At 36.4% G+C, this 16,073-nt stretch overlaps 1 protein-coding gene across 2 annotated transcripts in view; it reads left to right on the plus strand.

Moving 5' to 3' along the window:
* LOC306849622 (CTTNBP2 N-terminal-like protein) overlaps positions 1-16,073 on the plus strand; it is a 21,508-nt gene continuing 5,435 nt past the window's right edge. Inside the window, exons 1-3 of one of the 2 annotated variants that reach the window (XM_079384791.1) lie at positions 1-132; positions 6,837-6,944; positions 15,467-15,697. In XM_079384791.1, coding sequence (XP_079240917.1) covers positions 127-132; positions 6,837-6,944; positions 15,467-15,697 — 345 coding nt within the window. In that variant the 5' untranslated portion in view covers positions 1-126. Of the gene's footprint in view, positions 133-1,312; positions 1,539-6,836; positions 6,945-15,466; positions 15,698-16,073 lie in introns of those variants that run through there. The other variant, XM_079384792.1, reaches the window with a different exon arrangement.

A 16,073-nucleotide genomic window follows, 5' to 3' on the forward strand; every position in this document is an offset into this window, starting at 1 on the left:
CAGTGGCAGCGGTCCCCATATTGTCGGCCGGGACAGTAGCACTGCCCGCCGCAGAGAAAGTGAGAAATAACTCCGTAAACTGGGATAAATCTGACCGCGAGGACTGATGAGCGAACAAAAACACATATGAAGGTAATAAAATTAACACGTCATGGAATTATAACTTCTTTTTGGAAATGATAGAGGGTGTGAATGTGATCTGGAGAGCGTGCTGGAGTGGAAGAGTGAATCTCAGATCCCAGGATAGATTTCCAGTTCATTATCTCGCTATTATTATGACATGTGCACATCGTTTTAAATATGATAAACATTGATTTCTTAGCCACAATGTATTCTTTCATACTCATGCACAATTAATACAGCCTTACTAGACTTGTTTTTATGGATTTAGATACAACTAGATAACTAGTTGTATGATCTTTATAGTGTGTCCACTAAATGCTATATAACACAGTGTTACAAATAGTCTTTTGTCCCTGTTTCTGTTTGTTCCGGGCTGATGTCACATATTTGAGAAGTGCACTGATTGCCTGTTTAGCAGTATGTGAAATGTTCCATATGTTTAGGGTGATTTTTTTTTTAAACACTGAAAGGACAGCTTTGTGTCCAACAGGAAACCTGATATCTTATGATAGTTTATGGCTCTTATTGTTAATCACGCAGCTTATAAAATATTAATCATGCACTGATTCTTAAAACATGGGACAAATCTTCGCCTGCCATTAGTTCCTAAAACATCAATATTTCACTTGGAAAATTAACAAGAGATGAAAATTACAAGTGATTATTTCATTTGTTTTCTATTTACTGTACCTGTGTCCTCAGATCCTTTGTGAATTAAAATATAGATTAACTTTACACTTATATCTGTGTGTGTACTAACACCCGATATTTATGAAAAAATTAACTTGCACATACAGTACATAATATCTGTACAAAGTACCAATCCTCATCCTCTTCCCATCCTCGTCACCTACTATGAGTTTAACTAGCTCATATAGGTAAAAATATTTGACACATTGTTTTTTTGATAGTGTTTATCCTTGATCCTTAACTTTATTCTGTTTTTGTTTTGTAGCATTTTTTGTGCAAGTGCTTAAGAATCTGCAAACACTTTTATGTTCATAATGGATTATTGTGTAGTAGCTATCGAATACATTTGCCAGAGATTTGGACACATTTGTTAAAATGTTAATCTGAATTGAATTGCTCAGTTGATGTGTTTATTTGAATCAAACAAGCAGTGATTTTTAAAGAGCAGACATGTGAGTGTTTGTCAGTGGATGAAGAGCAAAAATGTGGTCTAGCCTGTATTCAGTGAAATGATCTGTTTTGACTGGCATGTCAGAATCAGTCACTTGAGAGCTGGGTTGAAGACATTCTCTCGGGTCAGGACGTAATTACACCAAAGAAGAGCTTGCTTCATATTGCAGATTTTCCTGTAGGTCTACTGTATCCAGTTAATGGCCAGTTTTCCTTCAGTTAGAGAATTTAGTACATATAACGTCGCCAATTGAGGATTTTGGTCTTCAGTAACTGTAAGTAAAAACTGTAAGTAACTGTAAGTGCTTTGAACAACAAACATTGCGGGCAAATGAGAAAGTGCTGGAATAATCTTTTTAGCAATAATGTCAATGACAGCAGAAGTCTGAAGTCATGGTTTGTCACCTAACCACTGGGTGGTTTGTTTGAGTCCCACTCTATACGAATTTACGTCAGAACCACAAATCGGCAGCAATGAGGAAGCTTTGCTCAGTAAAAAAGCACGGCGCTTTAGTCCAGCTTGACTCTTTACCCTGGGGAAAGGGTTGAGTTTAGAGATTAGGATACAGGGTATTGATCTCATTTGAGCTGGGTTAACGGGTTTAGCTTACTATAATATGTCATATCACTGCATTCTGCTTTTATGCAAGTGTTATACAATAGCTCCCATTGTAAAATCATTCTACATGGTTATATTGTGTTGTCTATGATCTGAAAACTGCTTCAGAATCTTGAATTTGCAAATCGTTAATAAGATGTGTCAGTGACAGGGAGAAGCAGATGCTGGATCAGCTGTTAATATAGTCGAGATGAATTAGTATGCATTACAGTCTCGTCTGGAGTCTCTTTCTGTTAATATTTGATTAATGTGTGTGTGGGGGGTGTGAATTCCTGGAATTCCTTTCAGTCTGTGTAATCCTTATAGTGTTTCTCTTTTTCCCGCTCTCACTCTCTCTGTGGCTGTGTGAAGATTGTGTTTTGTTGCCAGATAATGGTTTTATTGGGCTTGTGCAGGTTTAATGTGCATCAGAGCGGTGCCGTGAACCGCACACCCATCTGACACATGTCCCGCTCTCTCATTACTGCTAATGATTCATTGAGCAAGCTGACATTATGCTGTGGTCTGATGTTTCTTTTACGGATTGCCCTCAGCAGCTTTGGGTTAAGTCTGAGGTTTAGTGAGTTTTCAGTGAGATGAGGGAAGAGAAAGGTCTGTTCTTACATAAGCAGATGCTGTAAAGGAAGTTCAAGCAAAATAATAGGCTAGTCGTCATTATTTACTCATAATCAGTCATTCCAAAACTGTATGACTTTTTTTCTTCTGTTCAACACATAAGGAGGAATTTTAAAGATGTGTTAGAGTCTTCTTTTCTTCTTGAAAATGGTCCATACTTTTAAGTCTGATCTTTTCAGTGAATCAATTAAACTAGTTTACATAACTGGTCCAAATAATTAGTTTACGAATCAGTCTGATCTTGTTCTTGAGAAGTATAAAGTAATGGCTTGAATTTCACTCTGTACCTCACATATAGCTTTAATATGACATATGCTTTGAATCGCATATTGATCACTTTGATTACACTTTTGTTGTCGTTAATGTACCCTTTATGAATCTTTTAAGGTGCTATCACATTAAGGCTATTGTCCATTGTCAATAGTGTAGAAAAACATTAAGAACAGCTCACACAGAAGTCACTTTCAAACAAAGCAGCTTTCTGTTGTTCAGCGTATAATTCACGCAACCAACCTGAACCCATTCCGAAATCAGTGCAGGGAAATTTTACTTGAAATTTCTATTGATGTGAATGGATTTCAAACTTGACATTTCGCTGAGGAATGATAAATGTGATCACATTGAATGACTGAATGATCAGGTTGAATGACCTCTTAAATGATACGAAATTCATATCAGTTGTCTGTCAGGAGACCTTATTTGTCACTTCACAATTTGTATATGAATGTTTTAGTGATACAAGAGATTTATTGGTTTCAAAAATCTTGGTGTGCATTTGGTTTTGGGAGCAGCAAACTGGCAACAGAGCCAGTAACTCTTTCTCTATAATATCTCTCACACACACACACACACTGTCTCGCACATTCATAGCCTTATTATTCTCTTTATTATGTAAAGTAGTGAAACATTATACTGTTAAATAGCCTTGTTTCTCACTGCAGCTGTTACTGATTTCTCATCATCAGGATCGGTGTACTTAATGTGCAACTGAAACAAGGTCAGTCTGTGGCTCATCGTTGTTGTGTGCCAATTTTTTTCAGATTTTGTTAACGCGATGGTCTAAATGGTTTGTTCACACATCAGACTGATCTGGTTCTCGTAAATAAAGTAATGGCTTAAATTTAAGTCTGCTTTCATTCTCTCAGGTCTTGGCTGCTGCAATGAAGATTCTACGAAATGAGTCCTCTCTCCTTTGACTGCTATGTGTAGTTTAAAGTTATGTTTCCTTTTTCTTTTTTCTGGAAAACAGTTCTTGGTCAAATGTGGTATTTGTGTAATTGTTATTTACAGCCTGGTGTAGGAGGTTTCTTAGACGGATTCTTTAGGCAGAAAAACAGATTTTTCCCTTCTGACCTACACATTACAGCCACAGTCAGGGGCGTCATGCTCTTTTTACATTTTGAGTGGGCACCAATGGGAGTCCTGGCTAGTTGAGATAAGACATATCCAATGAAAAAACAACAAGCCAAGTCAAGTCACTTTAATTTATGTAGCGCTTGAAACAATAGATGTCAAAGCAGCTTTACAGTGTTAAACTGGAAAACAGTGTGTCAATAATGCAAGAGGACATTAATAACAAACAGTCAATTTTTCAGTTAAAGTCAGTTCATTGTTGATTCAGTGATCATCGTTCAGCTCAGTTTAAATAGTGGCTCTGCAATCAAGCTGACAGTTTTGCCAGAAATTAAATGTCCCCAACTAAGCAAACCAAAGGCGACAGTGGCAAGGAACCGATTGGATCCATTCCTGACCTGATATACAATTGTTTTAAAAAATAAACAAGCAAAAATCCAACTGACGTGACAGCCAGTGATCAGCAGTTTTGGCATTTTGATAACACAAAATTATGGTAGACAATATTTCCTAATCCAAACAGTGAAAACCATATTTTATTTAAAATACTTTCAAGATTGTTGTTGGAAGCTTGTTAGCTTCAGTGTTTCAATTCTCTCTTTTACCTGTGTTTGTCCAACTCTCACACACTAACAATATAAGTGTGTATGGCTGTGTGTGGCTTTTATAGGTCCTCTTGAGAGGAAATGAAGGCAGGAAGGATGCATTTGTGATCTGCATGGATAGTGTTTTTACCGGATGCTGCAGATGAAGATTCATACGGGAATAATAATGCAGTCTGTTTCCTATATAGATTGAGTGGATGTAAATAATGGGTTAACCAACCCTACACACACAAACTTAAAAGATAAGCCCCCAGTTTCATAGACAAGGCTTAAGCCTAGTCCCAGACTAAAATGTAAGTATGAGCTGTTTCAACTGAAAGAAACTTGCACTGACTGATCTTAAAATATATCATTGCCTTTGTATTGTCTCAAGATGGACACCAGTAATGTGTTTTAAATTAGGTGTATAGCCTATCAAATCTGTGTGTAAGCAGACACATACACACAAACACACTCCGATTGGATCACAAACTCCAGTGGTAATGCTGTGTGAGTTATAAAAGTGAATTCCAGTTTTAACACACACACATACAAACAGACACACATATTCTGGCTCTACAAACAGCCCCCATCCGCAGTGTGTTAGTAATGTCTGGATGACATCATTGCCCTGAGATTAAATTAAGTCTGGTCAAGCTGTGTAACTTTCTATTCAATAGAAGGAAAAAGATTATTGCATATTTGTCATCCTAGTAACACACTGACGTGTAACCAGTTTGAATCATTTCAGGAAGTGATCTCATTAAATTGTCTTAGGGAAAAAACACCTAAGAAAGCCACCCTTATCTAGGTTTTTGATTCTAGGATTGATTGAAAAAGTTATTGTGAGAGGTTTTAAAGCTATATGAAATAAATTAGATGTATGATTTATGCACATCAGTAAGCAATCCCTCCTAATATATCATATTCTACATTATTTTATGTACACTACCATTCAAAAGTTTGAGGTCAATAAGATTTTCAGAAATTAAGAGAACAAATCAGCAATTGATCAAAAGTGACAATTAAGACTATTGTAAAGTTATGAAAAAATTATATTTAAAATAAATGCTGTTCTTTTAAAATTTATATTCATCAAAGAGTCCTGAAAAAAAATGATCATGGTTTCCACAGAAATACTAAGCAACACAACTGTTTTCAACAAATCAGCATGTCGAATAATTTCTGAAGGATCATGTGACACTGAAGACTGGAGTAATGATGCTGAAAGTTCAACTTTGCTATTAGAGGAATAAATTGTATTTTAAAATATTAATAATTAAAATAGAAAACAGTTATTTTAAATTGTATTAGCATTTCACAGCATCACTGTTTTTGCTGTATTTTTGATCAAATAAATTCACATTAAACTTTAACATTTAAAAAATCATACAGACCCCAAACTTTTGAATGGGACTATGTAAGGAATAACTGGTAATGATTCTGAATATTAATGCTAATAAAGCCACAACATGAAATGTAGTGGATGTTACACCTGAGATATGAATTAATTTTCTGTTTGTCATCAATTATACCTAAAATACTCTGGTGTATAGAACTGCTTCCTTATGCAACCAATTAGGTATATTGTCCGGAAACAAACAACATGGCAAAATTATATGCAGCTGCAATGTGGTCATCAAAACTGAAACTTATTCAATTATCCAATTATGAAAATTATTCTACACCCTTAGAACGTGAGTCATTCAATCAGACAGTGATGTTCAGCTGTGGGCCAAGGGAATAATTATACAGAATGATCATAATTCACACTAATATTTTATAAATCAGTGGTCACACAGATTGTGTTTGGGTGTTTGGCAGGTTTTCCTCTGTCCTTCTGCTCACATACAGTCCAACATAAATGGAAATATGAACCCAGACACAGAAAGCCAAACCTTAATGGTTAAGGAAAAACCGTCCATTACACTGTAGCTGAATTCAGATCTGTCTGTCACTTGCAGTAAACAGAGAAATTACTCACAAGAGCATTCAAACACACTGAATGTGTCTGTGTGTGTGTGTGTGTGACTAGACTGAGGGAATCCGTTACAGTACAGCAGTTGAACTCGTTCACTGGAGACCTCTGTGCTGATATGCTAATAGCTTCCTGCATTTATGTGGTCTGACAGAGAACCAGACCACAATGCAGAGATGCCAAACACTACTGTGTATGTTTTAATGTTCATGAATGCCCGACTCACTCAAATGTCGTTTCAGATCAAGAGTTTCTAGGCCAGAGAAATTGATCTGTGTGTGTGTGGTATGATCCTGTTACATTGGTCTTGGTTCAGTTATACAGTGCATGACCTGCTAAAACATTGACTTATATTGCCAGACCTGTAAATCAGCAGTTTCGCTTCAGGACCCAGATTCTGAATTCATTTGTTTGTTTGTTACAGGGCAGCAGGATGAATGCGGAGACTCTCAGTAAAACTGAACTTCTGATGCTGCTCAGTATTTTGGAAGGAGAACTGGAAGCACAAGATGTAGTCATACACACACTCAGGGTAAGAGCAGAAACACACACATGCATGCATTTATAGCTGAACTGTGTCAAGAATAACTAAAGTAAAGTTTGGCAAGAAAAAAATATGAAAAATTAATGTTTAAAATGCTTTTAAATGCATTAAGATTGACAGACAAAAAGTCAATGAAAACTTTATGAATGCAATTCTTGCAATATTACACAACTTCAAACCACATTAGATCATATTAGTAGATTTAGATTTAGTAGACCCCTAAGAAACCAACAGAGAACAAGTAAAAAAGATTTTAGTAAAAACTTTATACTTTAAAACTTTATACATGTAATACATGCAATATTACACAACTTCAAACCACATTAGACCTTAGATCCCCACAGTAGACCCCTACGAAACCACAACAGGCAATGTCAGACACTCATCAGACCCTATAAAACCACATTAAAATCCTGTTTAAGAAACCACTAAAAGTTCTCAGTTTATTGTTAACCATTATTGTTAACATTATTAACATTGCTGAGTGATGCTAGCATAATGTAAGGCATGTTGTCTTCTCTAGCCAGTTGTCTTATAAACCTGGCATTGCATATGACTATTATTGTTAGCTCTTTGACTAATTACTTTTGTTCCTCTTTTGGATAAAAGTGTCTGTTCAATGCAAAAATGTATTAACATGCTGCTTAGTGTTGTTTAATTCACTTTTGCATGTTGATAGCACATTTTTGTATTTGGTATTGTTAACACAGTTTAGCACATTGTTAACATGTTTTAACATGTTTCTAGCTTGGTTTAGCATGTTTTGGCATGTTGCCAAAGCTTGTGGCCAAACAAGTTTCCTTAGCACTTACCCTGCCTACAAACCAAAAACTCTGCATTAATGTTGCTGTACTGGGCTATTTGAGAGCGAGCTGTTATAGAACAACAAGTGTTTTGGGAAAACAACCTACAGACTAGTTGTAGGCTTACTTGTAGTTTTGTCTGCATATTAAGCTGAGTTAGGAGAAAAAATGACATATTTCAGCATTAATAAATGTGAATTTTGAGCAGTTGTGAGATTTCAGATGTTGTATTTTTACTGTACAACCTCAGATCTGTATGTGTGTAGATTTGTGTTATGTAACAGGCAGTATGTCATCAGTGTTTGGTGTGTACTAGTGGTCAGGAACCACAGGAAGTGTGCCGGGAGTAGTCAGGAAAGAGGCAGACAGCAGAACAATGGCAGGCAGTGCTATTTCTGTAATACACACATACACACAATCCATTTTTTGTAGGGACCGGTAAATAAATTATCGACCGATATGAGAGAAAATTACGTCATTTTTATTACTCCGATAAATAAATTAAATCCGATAACTAGATCCGATAAAGTATGCTTGCTGGTAAATCAATCAATCAGTCTGATTTATCTGAGATTCATCTTCTTTCCGAGTGCAAGTGATTGCAGGTTTAAACTGCAGTGACTCTCAGCATGTGCTGTGCTCATTACGTCATCAGTTGCGAACATGTCTTCGCCGGTCTGGAAGTTTTTCTCGGTGGCAGAGGAGGACAATGCCATTGCTATTTCCAACACGTGTTCAGCAAGGATTCCGAAAGGAGGAAAAAAGGCATCAAGTAGGGTTGTGACAGTGAGGAAATTTTCCCACTGGTTAATCGACGTGTGTCAACATCTTACCGTTATCACCTCGGTGGATGGGGGGTGGGGGGTGGACGTCGATTGAGTCTTCTCTCTTTTCCTCGCTTTCCTTCGGTTTTAAATAGCTTGTAAGCTCTGTGCGCGTTTTATTTTCACTTTTAAATTAGTGGCAATTCGGCGTCAAGCAGTTGTTTGTTTTCTACTTCGCTTGAGTTTTCTCACTTTCCTTTGCTTAAATAGCTTGTAAAAGCACCATGCGCATTTTATTCGTATTTAATTATCGGTTATCGTATCGGTTAAAATTTTTCATATCGTGCATCCCTAGTTTTTATACATCAATACTGTATTTTCTATCCCATTGCAATCCTACCTCTCGCGCAAAACTTTCAGACCATGTATCAATTAAAGGGATATATTTCCTAAAAAATGGCATTAAGATATGCATGAATATTAATTAGATCATGCAGAAGTTCCCAAATAATTGAATATTCATGAACTGTGCCATAATTTGATTCATTTATTTGCTGACTGATTAGTGCACACTTCTCAATGTCTTCCTTTCAAACATTAAGTGCATCATAAAACATAAATAATATTTATGATAATAATCTTCATCCTCTTGTAAATTTCTACATGACAACATATACATTCTACATACAAAGATTTTAGGTAGTAATTTCTTATATGTTCATTTTCAGCTGTCAAATGTTTCTAATGGATAATGAAAGTAATCAAAAATATTATCAATATATCTTATTTATAATATATTAACTAAAGAATTACTGTAAAAATGTTATTTTGGAAAAAGTTAATACTCCTTAACACTTAAACAAGTGTTAGCAAAGAGCCCTGCCCTACAGCTTTCTTTATCATTACTCTCTTAATTCTCCATCTTCCATTTCATTTTATGCTTTGATAAGCACACAAATTAAATCAGCTGTGCTCAATTGAGTCTTTACTGCTCAAAACTAGAACAAATGTAGTTCATTTTTGAGTGTACTCATACTGACACATAACAGAAGCCCACAGTGTTCCCTCTGGATATATATATATAGTGTGTGTGTGTTTTATTAGGCCTGTAATTATTCTGTCTGATGCTGTAGTTAAAGAGTTAACACGGCATTAATAACAGAGAACAGCAGCTTCACATGAGCTCAGGGGTGTGTGTGTGGGAAAGATGGAAACATGAGATGAGGGGCTCAGCCACTAAAGCTGCTCTGGTGTCTCACTGTGACCTGCTGATCAACTGCTGACTCTTTGCGCTGGAATATGAAATTAGTTTGTGGACAAACAACACTGAAAAGTTACATTCATCTGAAAGTGAAAGTTACATTTGCTTATAGATTAGTGTATTCACAATACATAGTTTCTTTTACAGACACATCTGTACTTCTTACAGTGACTTGTTCAGTCAACATCTTGTACGTGAATAGGCTTTGTTCACATTGTGCACACATCTGATTTGGTTTCCAAATTCAGTCTTAAGGTCATTTCACAAATGATCCGCTTACAGTTCTGTCTGAAACCGTTTAGTCAGACAATAGCCAAGTTAGTGTTTCATGCAAATTTATTCCTGTAATGGATTTTCAGCAGCCATAACTTGAGTCTTCAGTGTCCTTCAGAAATCCTTTTAATATGCTATATATTTATAATATGATATACAATTGTGCCGCTTAATACATATATATATATATATTTTTTTTTTTTTATTTTTTTTTTTTTGATAAATAGAACATTCTGAAGAACAGCATTCAATAAAATAGACATCTTTTGTAACAATGTTAAAGGTTTGTCTGCCACTTTTGATTAATTGTAAGCATTCTTGATAAATAAAAGTATTAATTTCTCTCTTTCTGTCTTTTTTAACAATAGTGTAAATTCACTACTACTTGCATGGATATTGTCAGCAGTGTCTGGTGCATCAGCCTTATTTACCTGTCCAAAACTACTGACTAATTGACACATTTACTATTCAATAGTGAAAATATCCTGATTACTATCAGATTTCAAACAAATTTTATTTTATTTTTTTCTGTTGTTTGCGGTCTACAGATTTCAGGCGGATTTATGAAATCAGATTTTTGCTTCCTGTCTGAACAAAGCCTTACTGTGTAAGTGTGCCTATAGTGTGCCTCTTTTACTGCTCAGCCCTTGGCAAGATACTAAGTGTGTGTGTGTGTGTGTGTGTGTGTGTGTGTGTGTGTGTGTCAGTGTCTTTAAAGGCTTCATTTGATTTTCTTCCTGGGCAGTAAGGGCTTTATTCACAGAGGGAACCTTGAGAGGCCCTTTGGGCTTGAGTCTTTGATCATGAATGTTGTGTTGCGTATGTGTGTGTGTGTGTGTGCATGTTTATGTGGTTTATGAGGACACAAATTTGTATAATGACATGGGTATGACAGAGGTATTACAATATGAAGGTGGTTTATGAGGACACAAATTTGTATAATGACATGGGTATGACAGAGGTCTTACAATATGAAGGTGGTTTATGAGGACACTGCCTATGTCCCCGTAATTCAAAAGGCTTAAAAAACATACTAAATGGTGGGGTTTTTTTTAAATCTAAAAATGCACAAAGTCTCCTGTGAGGGCTACGTTTAGGTGTAGGGTTGGTGTAGGGCAATAGCACACACAGTTTGTTCAGTATAAAAACCATTACGCCTATGGAGAGTCCCCATAAACCACAAAAACCAATATGTGTGTGTGTGTGTGTGTGTGTGTAAGTATATGTATGTGTGTGTCACTTCAGTGCCCTCAGAATCTCCTGTATGTCACGTTGATGCTTTGGAAGCCTCCAGATCAACTGCAGCGCTTTTTGCTCCTCCTTTCGAGTTATTTTCCCATGGCTCATTCTGATGTAATGGAGGAGCCAGTATCCCGAGGGCTGGTGGTTAAAACGGGAAACCAGCCGTTAATATGACTCACTCACTTGCTGTTTCATTATCTAAGCCTTATAAAGGAAGATCAGGTCTGTTCATAGGTCTCTGAAAGGGGAATTTCATGAATCGGGAATTCCATGTTAAAATCACAGTCCAAACAGACTAAACAAGCCAGTTTGTTTGTATTATCCTAATAGGGAGGATGTCTAGCCCACGTTTTACCTTATAAATGTGACTCATTTCCACACACATAGAAAACCAATGGGGTTCCTCGCTCTTCTGAACTGCCTGGAGTGTGTGTTTGAGGGTTGATTAGAGGGATGTAGAATTCCTTCTGTGGGAATTTCCTTCCAGGAAGTCTCCTGATTCCTCTCTGTCTCTGACGGTAAGCGCCTCAGATCAGCAAGAGCTTGATTAAAAACAGCAACAGCACAAAGAACTTCCTGCTCTGTCCTGCATGTATATTACTAATCTCACAACAACACAGAGTAAAATATATTTAGTCAATAAATTACCATAAAAACTAAAACAACTGAATCAAGCTGCGCTTAGGTCCCACTGTGCGGGAATACCCATAAGCCCCTGCGTGTAAATAATAAAATTAATTAATTAATTAACACACACCCACACAAACAATAACAGTCTACCGGGACAGACAGCACTACAGACACTAGCAACTGTCTTTCCCACCAGAAATCCAGCAACTAGATTTAGCCCTGTCAGTCTCAAGATGTTTAGTTTGAACATACTAATTTTTCTGCTTTCTCTGCACTATAAAAGATTTCACTGTGCATGTATGGTACATTACTGGCACAGTTGCCATACTTACAGTAACAGCCTATAACATGATAGTTAATTACAGTTCAGTACGTACTGAAATGTAGAGCTATTATGTTATTATGTTAAATATTAGATGTGTAAAAAAATAAAAAAAATATTTGATTTATTTGATCAAAATACAGTAAAAACAGATATTATAAAGTATTACTACAATTTAAAATATCATTTTTCAATTATTTAAAATGTAGTTTATTCCTGTGATGGAAAAAGCTGAATTTTCAGCAGTCATTACTCGAAATCATTCTGATATATTTACATTTATTCATTTAGTAGATGTTCATTTAGCAGATGTATTCATTCATTTTTTTTAGCAGATGTATTCATTTGATATACAGATTTGGTTATCTAGAAACGCTCTTATTATTAGCAGTGGAGAAAGCAGTTGTTGTTGTAGATTATTGCTGCTGCTGCTAAGCAAGTACAGGAACTACAGTGCTGTCAGTATTTAAGACATACTGCTGCTGCACAAATAGCATATAATAACCCATAGCAGATCTATACTGGTGGAGGGTTTTAGAGGATCTCTGAAAGTGTGCTGCATACTGCTCTAGTGAATGCTAACCTGCCATTTAAATGTAAAGCAGTAAGCTCATTGGCTGTGTATGTAACATGAACCAATCAGCTTGTGCCAAGTAGTTTAATGCTGTGAGTATCATCAGTTTCGTTAACGACCCATCAGCTTGAGCCATCTAGAGTTTCATGTCATAAATGTTGGTATAAATGTTGTATTGCCACTTTTGATTAATTTAATGTATCCTTGCTGAAAAATGTACTAATTTCTTTCATAAAAATAAAATCTTTATGACCCTGAACTTTTGGACTGTAGTATAAATCTAAATATTGGTTGCTAGAACAGTGCTTTGCATTTGCTTAAGTTTTCCAGGTGGTTCTTTACTCTTTTTGCCAAAGTGAATCATTCTTCATATCATAGCATTTATGTCTGTAGCACAAATTGTGTAGGGTGTTACAGCCAAAAATCAAATAATTAGTGTATTAGATCAAATATATAACCCGTGGTGTGAGCAGTAGTAATAGTGATGTTTGTCTTGCCGCTGTCTCATCGGTTTCCCTCAGTTGTGTCTCTCTCTGATCTCTGGATAAGGTCACTCAGAGGCCAGCAGGGCCACAGATTAAAGCCTCTAGGGCTGGAAATGAACTGTAATTTTCTATAATGATGTTGAGTAGTATGCAACACTGCTTAATTCTGAAGTTAAACAAATAAACTATCCAGCCTGGTGGTTTCAGACACACTTAACACACTCAGACTGCTTCATCATAGACACAAGTACAATATGAATTTCTGCTTGATAAAGAGAGACTGAGAAACAGAAAATGTATGTTAGTGTTAACAGCCTGGATTTAAATGGTTGTTGTGGTTACATCTGCTGCATTGTGCTGATCAATATGCCGATGTTCACACCCAGTACACACCACACCCTCTGCGATTCTCTGTGTTATTAAAAGACTTTAAGTCTTGAATGATCACAGATAATAACCAGCAAACGGCAGAAGTTGAGATCTCTTGAAGTCTGGTTGGTTAAATATTATTTTCTTTCCCACATGCATTGTGATCAAGCAGATAAAAGTGTACGTTTTTGTTTGCGTTGGTGTGTTTAAGGAGGACACAAAGGCGTGCTCATGAAAATTCCAAATGTGTATGCATCATATACACGTTAGCCTGATGAGTTCATAATTCTTTGCCTGTAATTCACAGTATCATATTGGATATTAGACATTTTTTATTTATCGGAATTGACCAATTTGTCATATTAGTTTGTAAATGTGCATTTAATTGTCATTCCATCTATTTTTATATTTAGATGACCTTTGCCATCATTATATGATCCTATAAAGTAAAAGCTGGCACTGAATTAATATTCACCTTATCTATTTTCTAAATAGATGCTGTTGTTAACTTACTGTGAATAATGGATAGTTCATCCAAAAATTTAAATTTTGTCATTAATTACTCACCTTCACGTCGTTCCAAACCTGTAAGTCCTTTGATCATCTTCGGAACACAAATTAAGATATTTTTGATGAAATCTGAGAGCTTCCTGACATTTCATAGACCCTGTTTTCTTGCGCACAAAGAATCACATAAAATTTATGCCACATGGACTATTTTATCTTTGTCCTTACCACCTTTCTGGGCCTTAAATGGTAGTTCCCTTGATGTCTATGCAGAGTTAGAAAGCTCTCAGATTTCATCAAAAATATCTTAATTTCTAAAAATCTCTTACAGGTTTCGAACCGAATTAATGACTGAGTGAACTATCCCTTTAAGCTAGCTTGCTGTCAAATCTGCCTCCATTCATTCAACATCCGATAGATAGAACCAAGTCCCTGTCTTACAATACTGTTTTGATAACCCCTTTTACTCAAATGTATGTAAAAATAGAAGATCTGCCGCTGCTTCTGTATGTAAATAAAGATAATTTTTATAGCAAGTCTCATATATATGTGTATATATATATATATATATATATATATGTTTACAGATGTTTACACAATACTATGGAATTTAAATGTTAACTAATAGTAGTAGTATTTTTACAGTTTTTTTTTTTTTTTTTTTTTGAGGAGGGCAATTGACTCTTTTGAATCTGGTATGATTTGAAACAGAAGAATGCAGCGGACGGAGGAACAGCATGAAAAAAGCAGAGGAGTACTGCAGGATGCAGCATGTGTGTCACCCAGAACATAAACCACATGTCTAATCCAGTCCTGAATTTAGTGTGTGTGAGTGTGTGTGTGCCTCCCATCTGCTGATCTGTTTAGTAAGACCACCCCATCCCTCCTAAATTAGTCACACTGCCCCCTGTTTCAGCCCTCACACAAGCGCACACATGCACAATGAGTCGTGAACAACACCCCCTACAGCTGGGCCTTTTGTGGTGTGAGCCCCCCTCTCCATCCCTTCAGCCCAGGGGAGGTTTAACACCTGCCCGCAAAGGAGGGGTCAGGGCTGTGATTATGTTTTGTGAAAATAGATCTGATAGTGACCAGCTGTAATTGCATCACAATGTGTTTAGAAATCCTGCTTTCTCTTTATGTCTCTCATAAAAACACATGGCCCATATGCAAACATAATGTTATGTATTAATCAGTCATTCTGTGAACTTGCTGTGTAATCACAACAGAAACCAGTTACTTATTTATATATTTTCCTGTCTACCTTTGACATTTTGTAGGCACAACAGAGAGATGCATTTGTACAAGAGCGATATGGACATTACAACCTCCGTGACCCCTTCATAGCACTGCTGAGAGACAGCGAGCTGTCGCAGGCTCAGGATGACGGAGGGCAGAGTCCCGTGTGTCTGAACCCGCTGGGCGTGTTGAAGCTAGTGATGGCCCACTGCACCAACATGAAGGAGAAAATGATGAAACAGCTCGCTGCTGCAGAGAGGAGACACAGACGGGTAAGAGACAAAGACTGAGATCTGAGCTACCTAGGCTGTATTTTTAGACTCCTATGTGAAGGCTGTACTTTTCAAAATAAAGGTTCTTTATTGGTACCTGTGGTTCCATGAACAACCTTTAAAATCAATGAAATCTTTCCATTCCACAAAAGGTTCTTTATAGTGAAAAAAGGATGTGTAGATTTTGAAAATATTCTAAACACCAAGAAAATGGTTCTTTTAAGAACGGTTCACTAAAATGGTTCTTTGGGGAACCAAAAATGGTTCTTCTATGGCTTCGCTATTCCGTGTTAGTACTTTTATTTGTGACCCTGGACCACAAAACCAGTCATAAGGGTCAATTTTTTTTAATTGAAACTATTTAATTTACATAATC

Source organism: Barbus barbus (assembly GCF_936440315.1).
Source record: "Barbus barbus genome assembly, chromosome: 29".
Lineage (NCBI taxonomy): Eukaryota > Metazoa > Chordata > Actinopteri > Cypriniformes > Cyprinidae > Barbus > Barbus barbus.